Genomic DNA, 21,122 nt, shown 5'->3' on the forward strand with positions numbered 1-21,122 from the left:
TGTAAAGGAAGTCAACGTATGTTCTGGTTTGGCACAGGATGAGCAGACTGTAGCTCTACTGCTTTGGCTTGTGTTTTTAGTGGCACTTCATATACTCCTTCTCTGTAGACAGATCAAGGTGTCAATATTCAGTAATAAAAGGGACAGTCAAGTTCATTAGCTGCATACACCGACATCTTCAAGGAAAAGTGCATTTTTGCTGTTGTGCCAATAAAAGAAGGACATGGGAGAACAAGCACTGATCCTTTTAGGATCACACAGCAATGCACATGTTGTCTGTGCTCGTGAAACCTGGCATACAGCCTGCAAGGGCAGTGTTTTTGTTCTGCCTTAGCACTTAAAAGCATGGCAGGTTTGCCAGTGCAAAACATGTTGGAAGCTTTTGCTCAAAACTGAGTATGTCAACGGATCTTTTGAGATCAAATAGGCTCACACTACAAGTGGAAGTAAGTTCTGTTTCTTACTGCCTTGGAAATGCCAACTGGACTTAGAGTTAAGCTGGGTTTTCTCTTAGTATCACCTGTAACATGACTTCTCCATCTCACCTGACCTCAAGCTAAACATACAGTTACATCTCTGCTCCTTTGCTGTTCCAGAAAGGATGGATAGGTTTGGAGTGAAGGGAGAAGAACCTGCCCTGACTCCATGGCACCAGAGCTGCTGCTCCTGGACCAGCAGCTGAAACCTCCCTACATAGGAAGAGCTTGGCAAGCTGCTATAAAACTGGGATTTCTGCAGAAGGGGGCCTAGGGCAGGTTGAAAGGCAATGTCCTGCACTGTACCCTGGAGATTAAAATGCTGCCCATGAGTCCTGCCTGTACCCATCTACCCAGGTGGCCAACACTCAGCTCAGCCACAGCCTCCTCCTGGTCACTGCAACACAAGAGTAATCCAGCTTACTGCAATGTGGTCCCTAAATCCCTTCTGAGCAACAGAGAGAACTCCCTCCATGTGTGCCAAACTACCCAGGTGGTGTGACACCACATGAGTGCCACCTCTTTATTTCACAGCCTGCACAAGAGTGGTGGCATGTCTTGGGCAATCACGGAGCAAAGAAGGCACAGCAAACGGCACAGAAGAGTGCTGCTGGCTGAGTGCCACATAGCTCAAAATCCATAAGCTGATACATTTCCACAGTCCCCCAGAAAAAGATAAGAGTTACTCACAGTGCAAGTAGTACAGTGACCTACATAAACACAGCCCTTTTGTAAACAGGATACAAGAATGGCAGGAACAAGCAGCTAACAGGGGAACAGTGTCAGATTTTAATCATCGCTGGCTTTAAGTGAACTATTACAACACTCCTGCACCTTTGCCCCATTCCCAACTCTACCTTACCTACAAGGAACAGCTCAATTGTGTCTTAAGAAAAATCTGCTCTGCAGAACAAGCATCGTATTACCACAGTACATTTGTCCTTGGTGTTCAAACAGCAGCAGGATTTTCGGAACAAGAAAGTCTCAGTTTCTCAAGAGGCTCAGAAATTCACAATGTTTTTTTTAAAGAGTCAAGTCACTTCTAACAAATAAGAAACGATCTCATGCCTGGGATTAAATGCAGCCCATAACTGGAATGAGTTACCAAAAGATGGAGAATTAGATTTTCTTTGGTATATCAGGGGATGGATGCCACAGTATGTGTGCCTCTACTCGGCATCTATTTGGATGTATATTTTAGTGATGTTAAAGGAGACAGGGAACATCCTGGAGAGCAGGACCAGCCTTCACAGCTACCCAAGGTAAGCACAGCACTCAGGAAGAACTGAAAGGCTGGGACATCTCAGCTTCCAACCTCACACCCCAGCTACAAAGCTGATGCCAGGGTAAGTCCAGACCCTTCTGCTCTGACCAACCTGAAAAGAGGAAAAGCCCTTAACTGAAACCCAGGCCCTGTAAACACCAGTTTCAAAGGCCACCAAAAGTTTTTTTAAAAAATCAGGAGGGAAGAAGCTGGTAATTGAGGCATTTGGGGTTTGTTGAATGGAGGAAAGGGACAGGATAGCTTCAGCATATAGAGTTCATGGTACATGAGCCCTGCCACAGCAGCAAGCTTGGGGAACACTGCAGAGATCTACTCACGGCTGTCGAGAGCTTTCCTTCGCTCTTCTGGGCGTGGACGATCGCATCCCGCACCAAGGAGAACAGGTTCAGGAGGACGTGCTCCATGTCATAGATGCCGTGCATGCCTTTGGTCAGCCCCTCCAGAGCCCCGATGTACTCCCTCCAGTGGTTATGGATCTCCACGACGCCTGCCAGGCACCCCTGCATCACCACGCCGCAGTAGCCGGCACAGGGCTTGGCCAGGAGCAGCCCCTGGCAGTGCGAGCAGTACCACATCTTCAGCAGCGCCCGCCCGCAGTCCTTGCTGAATTTCAGGTGGTCAGTGGTGTTTATCACCTCAATCCCCAGGTTCAGCGCCTGCAGGAAGACCCGCGTGGCCTGCAGTGACTTGGACACCTGCGTCATCATCACCTTCGGGTAGTTACCAAAGACTTTGAGGTCCCTCCTGGCTGCCCGCAGGCATTCGGTCATTTCCGGGGAAGGATCGGGGGAGCCGGGATTAATCAAGTGGGAGTAAACCAAAGGAAACAGACTGTCAAAAAATTCATTTATCATGTCATTAACACTGATGTCAGAGCCCAATATATACAGAGAAACATCAGTAAAAAGTTCTCCAACCAGTTTAAGAGCCCTGGGTCCCATGCTCTTGTAGTGGGTCCTAAACATGCTGTTGGTGAAGTTTCTTGCATGCCGTACTACAATTTCAAAGGCTTCTGCAAAACAGAACAAAAGAAAAATGTTATTAAGAGACAATGAGCTCAGAAACAAGGAGGATAATGTTTAATGTTCTACCACATCCCTGCTGCCAGGGCTGGCCCCATCCTGCCTGCCTTGGGTCAAACACCTGCTGGCAGCTGTGCCTGCTGCAAAACTTACCAGCATCAGCAATTTTCAGGGGCAACGCATAAATTCTTTAAACAGGAGCTACATTTCAAAATGGCAAAAAACCCTATGATCTAGTTAACATTTCAGCTTTTAAAGAAAATATTGATTCAAGAAAGCGGCTAGACTGCAATTTCTTTCTCTCTCCCTTTCGTATTGATTTGAAATTAACAAGAATTCTATCTCCAGACTTAATTTAAGGCAGAGATAAATGTTTGACAAACTGTACAATGCTTAAAATCAGGAAACAGTAAACGCTGACATTCCATTATGAAAAGGAAAATATTTATAGGAGCTTAGTCACAGAGGATATTCCGACTCAACCCCAGCACTAAGTATCCTCCAAGCCATTGGAAAAGCCCCCACAGTGCTGCAGTTTTCCCAGATGCACCAGGCTCACTTCAACTACAGATCCAATGTTCCATCTGCCCTGGATGAGAGCTGTTCCGCGGTCCAATGTGATGCTAAGAGCTGGTGACACCATGTCCATCTGTGGGTGCCCAGCCAGTACCACCCTCACACATATCAGGTTGTGCCAAACTGTCCTGTGAAACTCAAGTTTTAGACAGAGACTGTCGTTTTGCCAGGAAAAACCATGGTGCATTTTCCCATTTACCCCTTCAAAGCCTTTCTGTCCACACCTCCTCCATGAGGTGAGCAGGAGAGCTCCCAGCAGCACAGTCACTGCACAGTTATTCCTTTAATTATAGCCCTCCCCACCAGGAGACTTCCAAAATATCCATATCCCACTATGTAAAAACAACATACCTATGCATACACACACACACACCAGTTAGCATGTTGAAGCATTAGAATGGGATGCCACTGGTGCAAACTGAAGTGTCTTTCTTCGGCCAACCATCTCTACCAGCCTGAGTCCCACCCTCCAGGGTACTATTCACAAAATGCTAAAAACAATAAACAGCCTCTCGGTTCACAGGTCACCGACACCCTGCAATGTAACTGCTCCGAGCTGTGTCACTCTGGAAACACACATCCAGGCTCAATTTGCATGAAAATTATTCATGTTCAATAATTAAAGGGAATGTTTAATTTTTAAAGCCATAAGTGTTATTTTCCCATTTGTTAAGGCTGGGATGCAGCTGAGGGTGGCCTGACATCTCCACAGGGGTTCAGTATCAACACTATCACAAGCAATGTCAGGCCTTGCTGCTTGCCCTGCATAACCTCTCACCTTACTCAAGAGCTTTTAAGACCATCACATCTCCAGGACTTCCAGCTCTTTCCTCCCAGGTGCATCCTACACAGGAATGCCTGGTGGGACAGGGACCAGGTGCTCTTTGCTGCCCCCCACCCCAGCATGCAGAAAGCTGTGGTGTAAGCAGAGAGCAAAGCAGAAATTACTGACATAGTTCTGCAAACACTGTCTCCATCCCATCTGGTGCCTGCACACACCCCAGCCATGCTGCTGAAGCATTCTGTCCACAGCTCCCAACACTCGCACCAGGACCATCCCAGCAAGCCCAAAACAACCATCTGCATTCCCAGGAGACAGCAATCCTTCCTAACAGCACAGATTGAGGGATGCAGCGGTGCAAGGACACAGGGCCCCTCTCTCCATGCCTCCTTCTCCATAACAGCTGGCATCCTGCTTCTCACCCCCGTACAGAGGATGGCAAAGCTCTCCAGCACAACAGCAAGTCTGACACAGAGTGGGCTGTGCAAGCAGAGCAAATTCTGGTTGCACTGTTATTAAAAGTTTTAAAACAAAACAAAAAAACACGTTTCTTTAAAGAGGGCACATGGATTACAAAACTTTTTTCCCCCTCTTCTTTATCCTCAAGAGCACCAGAATAGCTTTTTCCTCAAAGAGCACAAAGAACTTTTTGGACCAGTGTTTTTTTGACAGCACTGGAGACGGCGCCAGGATTTTCATGCTGTGCCTCACCATTCGCCTTTAACCTCTTCACTGTTAGTGCCTTTAGAAAAAGTCATCTCTCTTCCCTTTTCTCGCTCCTCTGTGCTTTTCCAGTTATCATCAGAGCCAAAAGACTCTTCGCTGATTAGAAAAATATTCCAAGCTCCTATGCAAACCTCCTACGGCGAGAAGTGCTTCTGAAAGGAATGGAGAACAGTGGCATATCAACAGAGCATGCACACACAGTCCCACTGCTCTAAAGGTCATGACATGCACATAATTTTTATCATAATAACTGGCTGAGAGTGTCTATTTTATGCGCCTCGGAGCTTTTGCATATATCCATTAGAAAGCGCAACAGGGACTATAAACGCATATGGAGATTCCTGCTGCCCTATTAATAGATGCAAGAAATAAAAAAACTTTGTAAAAAAAAAAAAAAAAGGAGTCTTGTACATCCAAAATCTCTCCCACCTAACTCCCGTAGTAGGTGCTTATTCTGAAATATCCCCTGCAAAGCACTGGCTGCGGGAACAGCAAATCCCCAGCTGCCAGCAGCTGCAGTGACCCACGGCCAGGCTCTGAGCACTTCCAAGAGGAGGAAACTTTGCAGGTCAGTCCCCTGTGCTCCCACGAGGGCGCCTTGCAAGGAAACAGAGGGGGCAGCACATTACAGAAGCAACATGGGCTTCTGATCCCCCATAAAATCCCACAGCCTGGATTTGCTGCGGGTAAAATCTGCCCTGCTTATAACACGGCATTATTGAAACTCCCATTGCTGGAGGATAATTCAATCTTTTCTTTCTTCTTTTTATTTTTTTATTTTTTTTTATTTCAGGAATATTTTCAAAAGCTGCCACTGAGAGCAGTCAGTTTGCAGATCTGGCTGAAGCAGAGTGACTACCCTGACAAAGCAAAGCATCAGACTTGCTCCCAGCTTCAGGAGCTAAAGGTACTGTGTGGCTGAGCAGGGCTCACGTTTTAAAATCTCCATCACTGTACTGTAAACACACAGCACAGAATAAAAAGTGTTCCTGTAAATACATTAGCAACAAAAGAAGGGTTCAGGAAAATCTTCCTCCTTTACTGGATGAAGGGGAAAGCAGAGTGACAAAGGCCAGGGAAAAGGAAGATGTACTTAATGCATTCGTGGCCTCAGTCTTCAATAGTAAGACCAGGTGTTCTTCAGGTACCTGCCCCCCTGAGCTGGAAGACAGGGATGGGGAGTAGAACAAAGACCCCATAATCCAGGAGGAAATGGCCAGGGACCTGCTACACCACCTCAGTCAAGGACAGTTTATCAGGGCTCCCAAAGGATGCATGAAACAGTTGAATGCACTGTAGACCAAAAGTATCAGGCACCAGTCGAACAGCATGGGCTATTACTTATTTTTCAGGCAGGACTCTTGTTGAAGCACCTGGAGAGGAATTGCTGCCCAGTTTCAGCAGCCAGAATGGCAGGACTAAGCTCCTTTCAAAGTGTAAAAGCTTCCCAGAACGCAGCCCAGGGAGAACTGCATGGCCACTGCAAACTGGCAATTAGAGAAAATAAATTGTAAAAGAGCATAACAGCGCCTTGAGTGGGGATTACTGGCAGGAGAAGGAAATCACTGCCTTCTCAGCTCAGATAATAAGAGTCTACTGCTTAGTAAAAATGCCAGCTTTCCTGAGAAAGCACGTTCACTCCTAAGCTGCAGCAACTTCAAAGGGGTCTACTGCAGGGCCAGAGGAGCTCCAGATTAACCTACTGGCTGCCCCAGGCTGCAGGAGGCTCCAGCCATGTCTGAGACTTGATGGGTTTATTTAAGAGATTATGTGATGCAGTTGCCTGAACTGCAAGGAGCAGTATGAGCAACCCCAGCAAGCCATTCCCATTCAGCATCCCACTGGAGAGGAAAGAGCCAAAATCTGATAGCAGCCCCAGAGCTGGGGCAGCTACAGAGATGGCACCTCCAGGCCCCAGTTCAGCAAGTGCAGAAGGTGTTTGGAAAGGTGCTGCTGCTGGGAACAGGGAAGTCTACTGTCCCTCTGCCCCCCATACCTGCTCACCAAAAAGCAGCACCACAGCAGCCCCACGGAACCACCTTCCCACTGGGAGAAGGTGTGAGCTGGCACACACAGCAGGAAGGAGGGAACAGCAGGATCCACCATGGCTGTCAGGCACCACGACATGCCATGGGCTTCATGCTTGCCCCTCCAGCATGTGCTGCTGTGGTTTTGCTGCTAAGACAAGCTTCCCACATGAAGAGCTGCCCTTCTTTGGCTATCACATACCATACCATGCAAGTCCTCTCTGGCAAAGGCACAGAAAAGGGAGAGGGAGCTGCACAGCAAAACCTGCTGCATCAGCATCAGGTTCATGGGGCACTGTGGAAGGGAACAAAGATGGGCAGAGGTACAGGACTATGTGACCTCTGCTCCCCTCAGCACATGGACACCAAGGCATTAAAACTGCACCCACAACCTTGATTTTCCTGCTTCTTGACATCCAGGCACAGAACCCTGCAACCATAAAGCTCTCTCTGAGCAGGGGAACTCTTACCATGCCTGCTCCCACTTCCTATCAGGAGCTGAGCTCCCAACTTTTGCAAAGGCTTCTCACACTTAATGTCTTATCCTGACCATCTTCACAGTGCAGGAAATACAATATGGTAGTTATTCTACTATCAAGAGCCAATAACAGCAAGGTTCAGTTTTATTTTTTGGGAGACAATCAGGCAATTAATCCTAGACAAGGTCATGTTGTCACCATCATGTTCCTACACCCATAAAAGCTTCAGGGCCACCTCCTCCAAGACTCTGTGCAGAGTGGTGAATCCTCATGCACTATCCCAAACTGTAAAACAAACAAACTGATTTCCATGCAGCAGAAACCTCCCTTGAGATCAACACGGATCACTGGCTTTCAGCTGAATTTCTCTCTGCAGATGATAATGCATTTTGTGATTCACTGCACCTTCCCCAGAATGCTGCTGCTTGGAAGCACCCCAGGCTACAGGCTGCAAATAGGGCAGGCAGTGATTCCCTGTCTTGCACGTGGGACCATTTTCAAATCTCTCCAGCTCCACATCACAAAATGCACTTTAATGCCTTTTAGGGGTGAACATGCCCCTTCTCCCCTAGTGGATCTCATTTGTGGATGCAACTGCTCCAGGGATGCAACTGGCCCAGCCCCTGAAGCTCAGTGGATTTGCTAAAATCTCTCTTTCAGGCTTCAGTGGTTCTCCTCATGTCTCTGGAAGGTCCCTCCTCACAGGGCCTGACTCTCTGAACAAGGTACAGCAATAACTGCAGGGGTCAGAGCATCTCCAGTCTGGCCAGACTTCACCTGCCAAGCTGCCTTGGCTCTTCCTGCTCTCTGGCACTTCACTGCTGATGGCAAAATCTCTCCCTTCACTCCTCAGGACACAAATCATATCAGGAGAGAAATATATATTAGAATCCCTCAGCCCACAAGAATCACTTCCATCCTGAGGACAAAACACGGCTGTCCAGGCAGGATGGTGTAAAATTCCTCAGTTAATCTGTTCCTGATGCAATCATTGCATCCCCTGCAGGCCCAGGGTTCCCAAACCTTTAAGAGTCCCATATACCTAAAAGCCAAAAATGCTCAGCCCCTCAGAAACACCACCAATGTTCATGGGTTGGAATTCAAACATTCATCAAGGAAATGCTAAAAGTTTGGGGGTTTTAAGTTTGACTAAATATTATCTGACCTGGCAATTGCCGTGATATTGCTTGGAAAGGGTGAAAGGAGCCAGAGGCATCCACATGTAAGTGAGCTCTAAGAAAGAAACACTTTAATATCTCCAATGAATCAGACAACTTCAGACCTATCACAACAGCCTGTGTTCCCAAAACACACACAACAGAGCTCACCAAGAGAGGAACAACTGTTTGCAATAACAGCCTGGCTGCCACGAGCACTACTGGTGAGATGAACCCCAAGTCATTTTTCAAACAGCAGGTAATATTTATTTACCAACTTGGAAAAGGTTTGCAATATATTGAGCAGAAAGGAAACAAAATCTAAGAGAATTTCCCCTGGCAGCAATAAGAGCAGCCTCCAGATTTGTTCCGTTATGATTTACACTGCACTGCAAGTTTTTAACAACATTATCTGGAGACAAAAGCTCTTCTAAGCAGCATAATTACTTTTATCTGTGGCATTACAAAACCCATCAGATGGAGCCACTGCTGCTCTTACAGGGTTTGTTTCTCTGAGAGCATTTGGGTTTAAAGCTTAGGAAATGCTTTTTTCCCCAACTATGACACAGCCTTTGGATTGCTTTTACAATATTATCACCATAAAAATTATGGTCTCAAGCTCCCAAATTTATGAGATTAGCTGCAAAGCATTAGTAATAAAAATTAGAACAATTCAGTTATTCCATCTTCTAAATTTTAAGCCGCCAAGGTCAGCACTTTCTACCTTTGCTCCATTGCCACCAGACCAAGAAAGCAAAGGTCTCAGTACAGTCTTTGTGCCCACCCCCTTCACTCCCACAGGAGCCAAGTTACAAGTTTTCAAGCCAGTGTTGCTCACCAGTCAACACCAAACCATTACACTGTTGTCAGAAAAGCATCTTCTCCAAGTTATCTGTTTTTATCAAAACACAAAGCTCCAAAGACATTTATTTTTAATTGTTCAGCTTATCTAACTGCCCTGGCAGTTAGAAATACACTCCCTGAAATTTCTAATAAAAATACTGTACGATACTATCTCATTATACCCACTCAAACGGTCCTGAAAATGCGCTCCCCATTACAGTCTAGGTAACAGTCCAACTGTTAGACAATTAGTCACACTGTGGTTCACCCATTAATATCCCACACACAAAACCTTTCTAAATGTAGACAGCAGAGCTCACCAACACAAGCTGCTACAAGCCCAGAAGCAAGGAGATAAGAAATGCTGGTGTCCACAGCTCTCCACCTCCAGCCAGCCTCTCACCTGAAGGGAGCTCAGTGCAGAACTCTGTACCCCACAATGGCATCTGCATCTCATAACAGCAAAAGACAGGGTTAGCGACGCTGGAGGGGATCACAGAAAAGCAGTGTTTTTTTGACAGGCACCAGGATGCCTTTAGAGATCCCTGGAGACCCTTGGGATCACCCACTTCAACACAGCAAAGCTGTGAAAGTGAAAATTCATAAAAACTTCATCCCAATCACCTCACACAAATGACTCTGCAGCAGAATCTTTTCTGGGGCTTCATGCTTTGACACATGGCTTTGGTGCTTTTCATTAAATATGGGTTGCACATCCATTGTTTAATTTGTTTTCCTGAGCATCTAGAAAGATAATGCTTTGTGCTTTGACAGATGTGTGAATGCTTAACAGATTCCTGAAAATTTAATAAAGACAAAGTTAAAAATGCAAACAGTCAGGGCTGGCACAAGTGGTGGGTGAACATGACTCTTTATCAAAGGGAAAGGGAAGAATAAGGGCCTGGAGAAGCAGCCTCAAACCAAGCCCTGGGAGTACAAATAGGAGAAGTGGAGGGAGGGGAATGGAAGAGGCTTCTGCAGCTTCTGTTGTGTTGGTAACCTGTCAGACCAAAAAAAGATAAAACAGCTCTCTCCATGTACTCCATGCCTCCATCCTCGTGCTTCAGGTTCCTCTCCATCCCTGGACACCAGTTTAAGGGTGCACCACACAGCATAACCACTGGGAAGAGGCACAGCCGAGTCCAGATGTGGGACTGCCGAAGGATGGAGGGAACCATCTGCCTTGGAGAGCATCAAACTCTGCACCCATCACTAGTGTGGGGTTAAAGTTGCTCCCGCAGAAGGGACTTATTGATGTTTCCATCCTCATACAGTGCTCGCCAAGAAGTTGGGAATTTGCAACAGCGGAAGCAGGACACAAACTGCTGATCCAGGAAGCAGAGACCACTGGGGAGAGAACAGTCCCACCAAACCCAGCCCTGTGGGAAGGCAGTGGGAGAGCCCAGGGTCAGCAAACTTTCAGACACACAGAGAAATATGTACACTCCAAACATTTCATATTTTCCTCTTTCCCTCTAAAGGGGAAAAGTTAATTAAACCAATCCCACAGAACAGAAAGCGAGTCACTGAAAACCACACCACCAGGCTTTTGTTACACTAGAATTGTATCAATAACATGCCCCAAACTAATGTCACATCACTGGGGAACTTTCACCTTCCCAGTGTTTTTTATCACAAATATTTACATTCTTCACTTTTAGTCTCTCTTACCTCTCTAATTTGCTGCAGAGATGACAGTCTCCACCTAGAACTCTTATTTCAAGCCAGCTGCTCAGCCAGGGAGCACAGCCCAAGCGCAGCAGGAATAGTTTCAAAAACCCTGGGAAAAGGGCATCTCTGCCCTTGGTAACTGAGCAGCCAAAGATATCACAGACCCAGGCATTTTACCATTGCAAAGGCACATCTGGGATTGTTTTGGTTTTATTTTTAAACACAAAGTGAATTTCCAAAAAAAAAAAAAAAAGAGAGGAGACACAAGAAAACCAGCACTTAGTTGCCCACCCAGCCATATTTTACTAATTGGAGGCTCAAACATCCACTTAATGGGGTTACAAAGATACCAAAAAAGCAGCATGCCTCTTAAAAGATGAATGACAAGCCACATATCAAGCAGAGGGCAAATGATTCCATGGACTCCCTCCCAAATTTACAAGCCAAGCATTTCTAAAGACCAGGACACCAGTTTGTGCAGTTTCTCCTTTTATTTTAAACTAAAAGTTATAAGCAATTCCTGAAAAAATGCAAGTCTAGCAAATTCCTTTATTCATCAGAATAAATGAAGATAAAGCAAGCCACTAGGTCAAGTTGAGCTTGTATTCAGAAAGTTGAAAAAAAGTCTTTGGAAGTGCATTGGTCTCAGTAACTTTAGAGCAAGGCAGATCTGAGAGGGTTTTCCAGGCTCCCTTTCATTCCAGCAAGCTTTTATCAGCCTGTTAAGTCTCCAACAATGGAGAGCAGACTATTTATTTAAGAAGCAAATTCCTTCCTTAATAATCTCTCCTGGCCAAATTCTCTTTAAAGTTATCTCAACTGTGTGATGAAAAGCAAATGGCAGAAGATCAGTTCTTGATCCCTATAGTAACACGGAGGACTTGCACTTATTTAAGGGCACCTGTTGACCATTTTTAAGTCACTCCAGCCCCTTCAGTTCTGTTATCAGCTTCCTACCTGTGCTGGCAGAATCTGGGAAAGGCATTTGCTCAGTAACATACAGCAATCAACAGGGGTATAACTCGTCCCCTGAGTGACTGTTTCCAAGACACAGAACAATGCCCAGGCTCTCAAAAGCAATTTAGTGATTTTCAAGCTAGTTTTGTCTCAAGGCACCTCAGAGAAAGACAGAGGCTTCCAACACGGAAATAAGACCACGGATGACTTTGGTAGCACAAGTGCAACCAGCCCCTCCAGTGCTCCCTGGCAGCATCTGACTCACTGAGCACGTGCAGAATATTTTAGCAACATCTTACTCGACACAGAGCAGGGTACCCAAATCCCCCCTCCTGTTTGAGATAGCACAGGGTTTGTCAGAGAACACCATGCCCACAGCAGCACCACTGTAACAGGGACTCAGGGCATCCCAGGCACACAAACCCCAGAGGCACCATCTCCATCCTTAAAAAAAAAAAAGAGAAAAGGAAAAAAAAAAAATAGAAAGAAGGACCTACCCATAGCTCCAGTTTCCAGCCTCAGCACGTCTCAAAAACTAGACTCACTTCTTCCCATCCTTCCTCTGTTGTACCTTGAACAGAGGCCCTCAAAACACTGGTGGTTTTGCTGTGGGGAGGTTGGGTATTGTTTTGTTCATTTGTCCATGGAGAAGGATGGTTTGGTGGGTCTTTTTGGTTGGTTTTTTTGTAAGTCTTCTTTGTTTGGGAGCGTGGGGTGTTTTGTTGGCTTTTCCAGAGTGCTGTTGGGGTTTATTTCTTTGGTAGGGGGGTTTTGGTTGGATAGGTTTTCTGTTTGGTTGGTGGTGGTGGTTTGGGGTTTTTTTGTGTGTGTTCTCTTTGTTTGGTTTTGACTTTGTTTTTTAAGCTGATACATGGGCAGGTCCCTGCCAAGAGAAGAAGCAGAAGGTGAGACATCACATCCTGGTGGCACCAGTTCAGTCCATGGCTGGGCCATACCCAGCATTCCACATGGCTCCTGCATCCCACTTGTTCTGGCTCAAAGCCCTGGTTTGATTAACACTCATTTTAAAAGGAAGATGTTTTATCATCTCCTTACTCCCCCTGTGAGAGCAAGGCAGCTGCTGTAACGGGAGCACAAGATGATAATTTGGCTCTCAAGAGCAAGGCTCACAACCACAGCTGCCAGGAATCGATCTGAGGCTCCACTGCCCGCTCCAGAGAGGCCTTCCTTCAAGAACATGAATAATCCTCTGCAAACTAATGGCACTATTCATCTCTCCAAAGTTCCTCGCAGGCTTAAATCCCTTGCTGAACAAGGGGGCCACGTGTTCAGCTGCGTTCCCAGTAAATGAAAATTCAGCTTGTTCTTTTTCTGAAGAGAAACATGGAGAGTATCGATCGATAAATTTACCAAAAGTTTAATGGCAGCTGGTTTTCTCAGTAATAGAGCAACCACTGCTCAGACATTGTTTAACACATAATCTCCAGATCAATACAACTTTTGATTTATAAATAATGATAACAAAAGGAGCAAGGACAAATATGCTTGGAAAAAAAATAAACAGTTTTTTTCCAAAGGATACTTTCAGCACAGTCCTCCCAAAATACAGATCACATATTTCAGAGGCTGCATGTGGAGAACAACACAGAATATATTATCTACAAAGCTGAAGATACATCTTCATCATTACACCGTTCTGACTCATCTATCCTGCAACTCTTGGCACATGTGACCCTCTTGGTGGCATTTGCTAAGTATTAGCTGCTCGTAACTCCAAAATCCCTTTTTTCCCAAGGAAAAGTTACTACCCAGAGACACGTCCCATCTGAACACTTCCACACAGGTTATATGTTCTTACTGAAAACCTTATGTTTATTATGGAGTCTTTCCTAGGTGTGAAAAACACAGGTCAGAGAGGATTATAAATCCTATCACCTGGCAATTTTTTCAATTACTGTGCATGTTAAAATGATGCCACCACAAATAGGTTGGAAGAGATACGCTGGAAAATCTATTAACTCACTGTAAATCTATTCAAGTTGGGAATTCATGCCTTGCAGAATTTTACCATTAGTCCTGAGAATTAGTTTACTGCTGGACAGGGAGAGCAGAGCCCATGAGAGTCATTTCAAAGACATACTGCACCATGGCCTGTCTAAAAAAGGACCCTACTCAGGTATTCAATGTGTTAGTGAGTCTTTGAGTAAGTGCTTGTACACTTGCCTGTACAGAGATACTCTGCTGGGTAAGAAAAGGCATCACCTTTTTCTAAACCTTCACATTGCTTCTCCTCCCATCCACAGTCTCCACTTCCAGTGGAAGCACTGATATATTTGAGAGGTTCTAACCATTCAGGTACGATTATTCAGTTGTTTTGGGAATCAACACCTGGGTTTTTTATATCCATGGAGAAAAATCAGGGGGGAAATACCTAAAGTTCAAATACAGATAATTCTGATCCAAAGACAATGGCCTTCCCTTACCCCAAGCCCCACCACTGTTGCTGCCAAGAAGAATATTTTCCCTTGAAAAGCCATTCTTTGTTGACTTCTCATCAAGAATCAGAGAATTCATTTCCTGTGAGGTCTGAACTCAGCTGACTGGCTCAGGCATGTCAGAGATGGATCCTTCTTGATAATGAAATAGCAGGAGTTTTAACAGCTTCTAGAGATAAAAAGCAGAACCAGCCCATTTTCCACTCTCAGAATTGATCATCTGCTGTTTGTCCTCTGAAGGCATCAGCAAAGGGGAGCTCCCAGACTGCCACCATCCACCATGGGTCAGCCACTGCACAGCCTCCCACACCAACAACATGACAGCAATGGAGGGGGAAAGGAATTAAACACTGGCAATTCAGTTATATTCACATCCTCACCATGTCTCTGGCAGTTCACACAACCTTGCTACTTTGAACTGACCTATAGGTAGTAAAAAGCCCAAAAATATCCTCAAGTTGTGCCAGGGGAGGTTTAGATTAGACACTAGTGAAAATTTTTTCACCAACAGAGTGGTCTGGCATTGGAACAGGCTGCCCAGGGAAGTGGTGGAGTCACCATCCCTGAGGTGCTCAGAAGGTACATGGATGTGACACTTAGGGATGTGGTTTACTGGGGGTGCTGGGTTAACAATTGGACCTGATGATCTGAGAGGTCTTTTCCAATCTTAATGATTTTGTGTTCTATGATCTGGGTTCAAACCAAGTCACAGAAGCTGTGCAGCACCGTGGCATGGAAAAGAGCCTCGGAAAGAGAGAAGGGGACACGTGTGCACCTGTGTCTGGCACTAAGAAAAAACTTTGTTCTCGATATGGATGAAGAGAGGCGAGCGTCCTCTCTGCAGACGGTATGCCATATTTATATCATAATACATTTTCCTATTTGAAGTAAATAGCATTCTTGTACACGTCCTCACATTTCCCCATAGGTTCCATCTTTTCACACAAGACCCAAGAACCTTGGAAGATCCCTTAGAACATCTCACTCTGAACCGGGACAAAAAGCAGCAGGGCAGTTCAGTCCCAGTTGATGGACAGTCTACCCCCTTCATTCAGGGATGCCCCAAGCCCCCATGGCTAAACTCACACCCTCCACCCATCAGCTAACTGGACCTTCACAGGCAAGGAAAGAGCTGGGGCCCGCAGAGGAGCAACAATGCCCTACGATGTCCCTGCAACCCTAAAAGCCTTCCTGGAAAACTCTTGATCATAGTTGCGTTGCAACATTGTGGCCACCCTCCTCATGTGCTTTTCCATTACAAACACTTCACAAATTCCTTGTGACTTCAGGGCAGCTGAGGAAAGCAGGTGAGCAAAGCCAACAGCACTGCCAGCACCCAGACAGGCTCTCTGTGGGCTCACGGAGTCCGAGTCAATGGTTGAGTGAAAATGCTCTCAGCGGTCAGATGGGACAGACTCGCTCTGCTGCTCACACTTCTTCCCAAACGTGGTCCATTCACTGGGACAGACTTTGGGAAAGCTCCTCCTGATGCCCAGAAGCGGCAGCTCAAAGCAGGCGCACACAGACGTGGACCCAGCCTTTCTCTAAGGCCGGCAGAGCCGGGCACAAAGCACTCCTTTCATTTCCCCTTGCACACAGCAGTCTGTTCCACTACTGCTAAGCCCGAGGCTGCGCTGCAAACCTCCCTCCTCCTTCTGTTACCAATTTGATGGCATTTTACATGCCCAAGAAACCTGAAGTGTAATAAAACCACAGTGACAAAACCCAAACTGGCAATGGAAAAAGCAGCTCCTGCCCAGGGTGGCTGTGCAGGGAGTGTGTTAAAAGCTGTCTGGAGCAAGAGCCATTAAAATCTGCAAACATGCAGCTCTTTGCTAACTGCCCCCAGACACCAACCCCCCCTTGGCCCAGACAAAGAGCTCATGGACGCCAGGGCTGCAGAATCTCCCCATAAACACTTTCATTTTAAGCCAGTTTAACTAGAAAAAGGTCAACACCAGTAACAGCACAACATGTGTTATCAGTTAAACAAAGTTAGCAGCTATCAGTTAAACAAAGACCACTTAGACACAAGCCAAACCAAAGATCCTCTGTATTTCAGGCACCCAGATGAATCCCTAATACCCTACTAAGCCTCTGTGTTTTATGTGCAGTCTCCATGAAGTCTGCATTGTGCGTTTTTAATTGCACATGAATGAATTAACCATCCAGGTAAACAGGCCACAACTTAAACGGGTAACAATATAAAAAGCTGCAAGTGTCATCTACATCTCTGCTGCCCAGAGCCACTGCTTGTGCTTCTGATTTCCCATCATCAAGCACTACCTAAATTATCACCCAATTTGTATGTACAGTCAATAGAGTATTTTTCTCCACCAAAAAGATCAAACAGCGATACATATTAAACAGATCTTTAACAAGACAGTTTGCCCTTTGCAAGGTGAATGTTTTCCTACCATATCATCTTAGGGATGCAAATACCATCTGGGTTGCAACTGGCATACTCCCCACTTCAGTGAGTGATATTTGTAGCAAAGTTTCACCTTCAACAAAGGCTGAATCTATTCCCAACCGCTGGAATTGCTCTCACAGCTTGCACAATCTGTTGTTTTCCTGAAGTCCCAACTTTGGACAGAGCAGATTACATAAAAAAACTCAGTTTACAATTAAAAACCAAAACAACCCAGCCCTCGCTGCTGTGGGAAAAAGCTTGAAACTATGACCTGTAGCACTGGAAGACAAGAAAAGCAAATTAAGAAAAACCTCAAAATGTATCATTTTTCAAACTTACCAATTTTAATGCCAATCTCATTGTTCTTAGGGCTTTAATCATGATTTCATAATGCCTTGAGGCTATGGGAACTGAAAACCACATGCTTCCACTCAAGTGAGACAGTAAAACATTTTGCAAATTCATCTTTCCTATGAAGACACTCGTTCCATTCTAACCTTCACCTCCCCCCCAAAACAAAAGTTTATCCAAATCTCCCAAAGACTGACTAGATGGAGATATGGTGCCATAAAACCCTGAGCATTTGTTCTCCTTTTCCTTCTAGAATATCAGTGTAACTCTACCCTGATTTGAGGAAGTCCCAGCCTTTACCTTTATGTATTAACAAAACTAACCAGTTTCAAAATGTGGGCATCTTACCCTTCCCCTTCGCCATTTCCCAGGCTGACATGCAATTCCCCCGACCTAACAAGCAGCATACAAGCACGAGATGCGATTTCAAACAGCCACAAACCACAAATAATTCCTCCCAGATGCAGCACTGGAAATTCAGACACATTTTCCCCGTGGGTTGAGCGGCACAGGAGCCGGGAGGGCACAGCACTGACACCCTGCAGGGGCTGGGGCTCCCACCCTCCCCAACACCGGGGTGTGATGGCACCCCCTGAACCAGCCACATTCCAGTGTTCACTTCCCTAGCTGGGAAAGGAAAATTAGGGAGAAAAACCTAATTTCCTTTGCTCCTGAATGAGTTATTAGCTACAGTTCCTGTCCTAAACAAAGCATTTCTGTTGGCTCAAGAAGCATGAAAGAAATGCAAACTAGAAAGGAGAAAAAAAGAAGAGTTAGCAAGTGTCAGGTTCACGTTTAGCAATGCCAGTATATTAGCCTTCCTATAGCAGGAAAAAATGAGCAGAAAAAAAAGGGAAGGAAAAAAGATCTGCAGGAAACCTTGAGGGCTTCTCTCTGAGCTTTGCCACCTTCACTTAAAAAACAGAACATCTCTTCTCTTCCTCACTGGTTTTTGTGAAAGGTGCCTGGGAGCCACCAGAGCTGTTCTCTTAGCATGTGCATCTGCTCTCCAGGTTTTTCTGTCAGGTTTTTTTTCTGAAAGTGAAGTAGACAGTAACACCAACGAGACTGAAGAAAAAAAAAGTAAAGTAGCAGAGGCTAAATTGCTTCTTGCCCTTCACATTCCTGTGCAAACCCACTCCTGCATCAGTCCACTCTTTTTCCAGCCCAGGACTGAAGTCTTAAAACCCTGTCTGCAAAGAGAATTAGGCTGGATTTATTGCAAACACCTCCTCTGGACACTTGTAAAGCAATCTGAGAGCACCTAATGGATTTAGGATTTAGCTAAATTGGTGAAACACAATAAAGAGATTAAGAATACAGTCAATCACTGGCAATTGAGTTAGCACATCCTTTAAAAACTACTGGCCATCAGCAGGGTCCAAGAGGAACAACTGGGCAAGGAGAAAGGGGAGCAGAAACGCAGAGCAGAGGACAGGGTTTCCTCCAGCACATTCTGGGGGAACTCTCCAAGGAGCTGCAGAGGCCAGCTGACATCTCAGCAACACAGAGCTGCCCTCACCTCCTGTAAACTGGCACCGACCCTCTCACCTGACGCCTCTCTTGTGAATGCTGTAAAACTGAATTTCCCACACGTATATCACCAGCATCAGTGTGTCTCTGCAATAGTCAAGGGGCGCTGTCTTCATTTCCAACATAGGAAACCTTTGGCACCATGAAGCATTTGGCACAAGCTCATCTGTACAGCAAAGGAAACTCACTACATTACTACTGGTAATCTAATTTTGGAAAATGTATTCAAAGAGAATAAACAAATTTAAATAAAACATTGCTGGATGCAGACTATTCCCATGAGTGACCATCTACATGGATACCTACAAGATCCAGCCAAGACCTTGTAGGATTATCTTACAGTCTCACCTGACCTCACTATATTTCACAAACGGTGTGACAAAAAAAGAAAACAAACAAACAAACAAAAACCAAAAACCAAAAAAAAAAAGCAAACAAACAAACAAACAAAAAAACACCACATGGGCTGTGTCCAAGAGTTTCATGTGCTCTGAATGTGCAGAGTCCTTCTGGAGCTTGGCAAGGTACATTTTTTCCCTAGCTTTCACTATGTACTTCCATGTGTTTCCTTGAATCTTCTTCCCCTCATCTCCACTCCAGCACACACTGCTGGGGGATGCAGGGGAGCAGATTATATACCAGCCTCCAGCTGGTCAGAGACATGCTCCAGCGGGGTCTTTGGGGAGTAGAAAGTGATCTGACTCAAGCAAGTTACAGCAGCAAAGTCCACCAGCACCCAAACACCTTTGTACCACCTTGTACTGGCTGCAGCACTTCCCAGCCTAATTCCCAAAAAAAAGCTCATGAACAGGTTTACCATAAAAACAGTCTTTTTTTTGCATTTCAAGAAAAAAAGATGAACCATATTCTGGTTTCATGTTCATGGAGACTCTGCACAAGAGCAGAGCCAGTCTGTTCTTGACATCCTATCAGTCACACTCTTCCCTGTATCATTTGTTTCTGAGCAAACAGAGACACTGATAACCTTCCTCCTAATGCACTGAAACTGCACATCTTCACTTCACACAAGTCCTACACTATTTATATTAGTCCTCACCGACATATCTTCATCTCAGAAGGAGCCATCCATAAAAGGCTTCCCCCTATCCAGCTCCAGTGTGAGAACACAAGTATCCAAATATTTTGGCTGTTGGAATTATATAATAGCCTAGCTTATTGCCTTATTTTGTATCAAACTTAGTGAGGGTTCCAGGCATTTACACCACCAGCAGTCCTTCCCTTACTGTAAAATCTTTTTTATTGACAATTCAATCATGTCAGGTTTGGAACAGCAGACGCACTGATTTGATCAGCTATCATTGGATTTACGATACATAAATGACAGCACCATATCTGCCCCACGTCGCAAGCAGCTGCCTTTTATCGATTTATATTCTACTAGCAAGGAAGAAAAATTGCAGCACAATGTGGTGGTATAGTCGCAGATCAATACCAATTTTTTTCTTAATGACACGAAGGCCAAGATAAGGACAGCATAAGTCATAGCCAGACAGATCAAATTTGCCCGATATCCCTTTCAATTACTGAGGAACATACGCAGGGATATGTAACATTAAAGCTGAGGGGAACATTATCAAAACACTTTGAAATTACAACACGCTTACAAGGTTGCCTAACATCCCCACAGTCCCTGGGAATCATGATGGAGAACCTGAGACTGCCTGGCTCCATCAGCTGATGTGCTGCCTTGGCAGTCCTTGAAGCCTGAAGGCTGAGGCTTCCCCAGAGAGCAGGCAAGACCAACTCCACTGCAGCGAAACAACAGACTCAGGTTTGTTACTAACAAAGTAACAGTCACAGTTCTTGATATCTGCTCCATGGCCACAGCTCCAGCAGTGCCCAGGGCGCTGGCACAGGGTCCTGGTGTGCTGGGTACCACCAACATATCACCAAAGAATGGGGCAAAAAAAGGCAGCAAATGGTATTTGCAGGTCCCTCCTGCCTCTGTCATCAGGTTTAACCTTTCTCCTCTGGATAGCCCAGAGGCAGTGGTGATGCTGGGCAGTGCCACCTCTCCACCCCTGTGCGTCCCCACACCCTTGGCATCACCCCAAGGTGACCAAGGAAAAGGAATACAGACATGCACTTGTTTAGATCCTGCCTCCCACTCTGTGCCAGCCAGCCTGGTCCTGCATTCCCTGTGGGACCATAGTCTGGCAGCAGGAGAAGCCCACCTGAGGATGTGCTCCTCTTCCCAGCACCCTGCACAGCCCAGGCAGGATCCATGAGGTCCAGGCAATTTCCAGCCACTGCACAGAGCACCAGCACAGCCTTCAGGACTGGGACTCTTTGACATAATGCATCTCTCTTTAAAAGTCCAACTCATCAATAATAGAAAACTCCTAATT

General features: G+C 45.6%; 1 protein-coding gene across 2 annotated transcripts in view; it reads right to left on the reverse strand.

Annotated features, from left to right (window-relative positions):
• Nucleotides 1–21,122, reverse strand: part of GPC3 (glypican 3) — a 143,758-nt gene that overhangs the window by 75,901 nt on the left and 46,735 nt on the right. For both annotated transcript variants that reach the window (XM_027899375.1, XM_027899384.1), the window contains exon 3: nucleotides 2,079–2,773. In XM_027899375.1, coding sequence (XP_027755176.1) covers nucleotides 2,079–2,773 — 695 coding nt within the window. The remainder of the gene's footprint in view (nucleotides 1–2,078; nucleotides 2,774–21,122) is intronic.

This window comes from Empidonax traillii, unplaced genomic scaffold (assembly GCF_003031625.1).
Source record: "Empidonax traillii isolate 1590-97213 ecotype Southwest subspecies unplaced genomic scaffold, ASM303162v1 scaffold20:size5563877, whole genome shotgun sequence".
NCBI classification, from domain to species: Eukaryota; Metazoa; Chordata; class Aves; order Passeriformes; family Tyrannidae; genus Empidonax; species Empidonax traillii.